Source organism: Atta cephalotes, assembly GCF_000143395.1.
Source record: "Atta cephalotes unplaced genomic scaffold scaffold00005, whole genome shotgun sequence".
Taxonomy (NCBI): domain Eukaryota; kingdom Metazoa; phylum Arthropoda; class Insecta; order Hymenoptera; family Formicidae; genus Atta; species Atta cephalotes.
The window spans coordinates 7,495,864-7,499,727 of NW_012130069.1; the positions used below are offsets into that span (position 1 = coordinate 7,495,864).

General features: G+C 29.2%; 1 protein-coding gene across 1 annotated transcript; it reads right to left on the minus strand.

Annotated features, from left to right (window-relative positions):
• On the minus strand, positions 1-2,590 carry LOC105626634 (coiled-coil domain-containing protein 112-like). The gene is made up of 6 exons (XM_012207926.1): positions 2,310-2,590; positions 2,120-2,223; positions 1,610-1,879; positions 609-1,236; positions 133-354; positions 1-61 (listed from the first exon to the last, which is right to left on the minus strand). The coding sequence occupies exons 1-6, from the start codon at positions 2,588-2,590 to the stop codon at positions 1-3; spliced, it is 1,566 nt and encodes a 521-aa protein (XP_012063316.1).
• Between the last annotated feature and the right edge of the window lie 1,274 nt (positions 2,591-3,864).

A 3,864-nucleotide genomic window follows, 5' to 3' on the forward strand; every position in this document is an offset into this window, starting at 1 on the left:
TTATAAAAATGTCAGAGCATCCTTGATCTCCATCGATTCCTTGTTTCTCCACTGAATATATCTGAAAAGATAAAATATTAAGTATAAATTAAATGTGTAAAAATAAGCATTCTTTCTGTTAAAAAAACGTACAAATGTGGAACGTCTTTAATATATTGCAACTTTTTCGATTCCTTTATGTTAGGGTCGGGTATTCTACATTTTTCTCTCCATACTTCAGTCGGATTCAATAGGGTCGAGTGGTCTTGCTTTTTCGTTATTTGTGGTCTTGCGATTTTTATTGTTCGATTTTGAGCCGATTTTCGTACAGCTATCAAATTTTTCTTTTTTCTTGTAAACTCTGCATCTTGCTTCCTATCAATTATATTGAAATCCACAACTTTATAGTCATTTTTAAAATTTTTCGTACAAGCTACATTTATAATAAATAGATTATTTAAGTTTATCATTTATTAACATTTTTTTATTACGATAAATAAATATAAGATGTAGATAAAATTTAATAAAAAATCTTGTACTTTTATCATTATTTTATTATTTAACATTTAGTCTGTGTGTATTATTGTTTCAAATTCTTTATTCAATATTTTAAAAACAGCTGATGTTACCTAAAGGCCTTAATCAACATTGGATTGTAGTATGGTCTCGAATCATCTTTCGAGACTTCGAAGGAAACTTCCATCGATATTTTTTCACGATGCTCCGCCAAAACTTTCCGAAGTCTTTCCAATCTTTTCCTTTTACGTTTTTCTTGCGCAGCAAGCTTCGACTCAATCAGAATCTTCGACTGCTCCTCTTCTAATAAACGTTTATTCTCTTTCTCGGTTTTCCACTGTTTTATTAATTCCTTTTTCAGATTATTGATATCAACAGAATTGTCAGTTTTTGTTGTCCTCATTTTATCCGTCACGCAAGTCGAAAAATCTTTTGTGATATTGGAGTTGTTTTTCTCCCGCAAAATTTTTTCTAAAGTTTCAGCCTTAGTTTCATCCTCACGATTTTTCATCTTCATCTTCTCCATTTCTTTTTGTTTACGCCATTCTCTGATGTTCGATCGTTGCTTTTCACGCAGTCTCAGATAAATTTTATACCAAGCCTCATGATTTACTATAGTTTCCGCTGTTAGATCTGGGCACTTGACTCGAATGGCAGCCACTAGAGCAGGGATACTACTGCACTTCTTCCGCATTTTTAAGAACAACAAGTGATCTTCATTGCTCCAATTATCAGTGTAGCCTGTGTATATGATTTTTAATATGCTCTTCATTATTAATTTTTTAAATAGCTTTTTTAAATATTTGTATAACAATTGATGGAATGTGTTCACTAATAATATTATAATAGAGTTTCATAAAATGTGTACAAAAATGAAGAATATAAAAAGAATAAAAAAATTTAAGAATATAAAATTGAGAATAAAGTATGGGTTTATTATATCACTATTTAAATGGACTAGACATTAGATGACATTAATACAAGTATATTACATATTATCTGGAAACATGATAGAGTTATGTCTCAACATAAAGTAACACATACAACTGTTATAAATTATACTTTACTGCACATTTTAATTGCTAACGCAGACGAATGCAAAAGTATTTGGTACCTGTTTTAGCAATTAACTCATGGAGATTCTCGATTTTCTTATAATCGTAACACTTTTTATTTTCCTTGTTAGAAGACATGGCGGATGTCGGTTTGCCGATTCTGTTGGTTGCATTTTCATACTTATGCAAATTTGATTCAAATTCACGTAATTCAGATTCGAGAACAGTTTGCTCCTGCGACAAAGTCGTAATTTTCTGTTGGCAGGATTCCTGAAAGTTCTGAATTTTCTGCGACAATTTCAGGAGCCGTTGTTTGTATGCATTCGTATCTAAATAAATAAATAATTTAATTTTTTAATGTTGAATTTGTATTTTTAATAAGATACGTTTGTGAATTAAAATTTTAATTCCTTCCCTTTTAATTTTAAATATAGAAACTGTAGCATGAGTAACATTTAATTAGAAATAATGTATAAAAATTATATGTAATACAAACATAATTTAGAAATAACAAGCAAGAAACGAAAATATAGCATTATCAATGGAAAATAAATTGTGCCAAGATTCACCTAACTTCTGAATCTGCTCAGGACAATTCGTAATTGATTGTACTAATTGCAATTCCTCAGTAATTTTATCCAAGGATTTTCTTATGCTATCCAGAAAAATTTCCCTTTAAAGACATATCGTTAAATTGCAGAATGATATGGACTTGATATGCATAACACAATCTAAAATCGATCGTTTTTGGCTGCCTACCTGTTTCTCGAGATGTCATTCATATTACGCAAAATGGGTCGCAGAATTTCTGATTCCAGTTTCATGTTCTCCATGAAGTTAGTGAGATTTTTTTCTATCAAATATTCTTGCTCCTTTAGCTTCAATAAGGATTTTCTGTACTTTGTGCTTTCAGCAGAGCGCACTTTTCTACACGAAATTTGCTTTTCTTTCTTATCTTTCTCGTGATAATTCGTGACTGATTGTGCTAATTTTAATTCCTTAGTAATTTCATCCAAGAATTTTCTCATAACTCCGTTCATTGTATACACACAGCTGCGATATTTTCGCTCAGAAAACTAATTATAATTAATTGTTTTAATAAACTAATTTAACCTAAGAGCTTATTTATAATAGACACGTTGGTTTACGCTTAGAGAGCTAAGTTCATTGAAGTTTGTGAGATCTGACTAAACATAATGACTTTACACATAGGTTTCCATAGTAATTCACCATAAACATCTCCCTTCCCATGCATCCTGTTGATCAAAGAAATTCTTATATTATTGTAGAGTATAAAAGAAGCACAAGAAAAGTAATTTTATTTACATATATAAATTTGTTTATATGTGAAGAATATTATATAAAAATATATGTCTAATAATAAATTAAATTATTATATAAATATTTTTCGTGATACATCATTAGAAAATTTGATGTCATATACATATCGACAGTTCGTATTTTTAAAAAATTCAATGTGTATCTTATACAATAATATATGATGTTTATTACGCATTAATTATCACGCTGTATTGTTTGCTCTCGTAGTCCGATTATCATTAATTTTACGATTTTTATTTGAATTTTGAGAGCCTTAGTATAATAGCTTCTGAGAAAAATTAGTATTAACACTAAATATACTTTGCATCTGAAATTTTTATTTTTATTTAGCTATTGTTTATCATTATTATCGTAATTAACTTGTTAATTATACGCGCAGCACATATATTCATGTTAAATATCAACAACATATTGTAATTATTTTGTCGTATATATAATTAATTTTAATCAGCTGGTTAGTCATTATCTCGCAAAAAGATTCCCTCAAAGCACAAACGCTTATATAAATAATAATTATATAAAACATAAAACATTGTTACCCGAAGTCGATTAAGTTGCATGATGGTATTTTACAAACACCTATTTATCGACGGTTACATGAAGATGAAAATTTTGGTCGGTAATCAATGACGTAATATATAAACAAGTGCATTTTGATTAAAGATCATTATATAAAAAAATAGAAAATGCAAAAAGAGAGACTATATCTTTTAACAAAAGAAAAATAATATTTATTATTTAGATTTTATATCTTTACGCAAAAAGTCGACAGGTTTTACGAGAAATAAAAATAAAAATAATTTAGAATTTATTAGGATTAAAGATAATATTTATTAATATATAAGTGCGAACGAGGGAGGTGCAATGTTTATGTTTATCGACAATATCGCGATAAGGTGCATTCTCTAATCCGTAGTGACCTCTCGCGGTACGCTGCGGATCGACTCTGATTCCCCTTTCCACCCGCGGTACT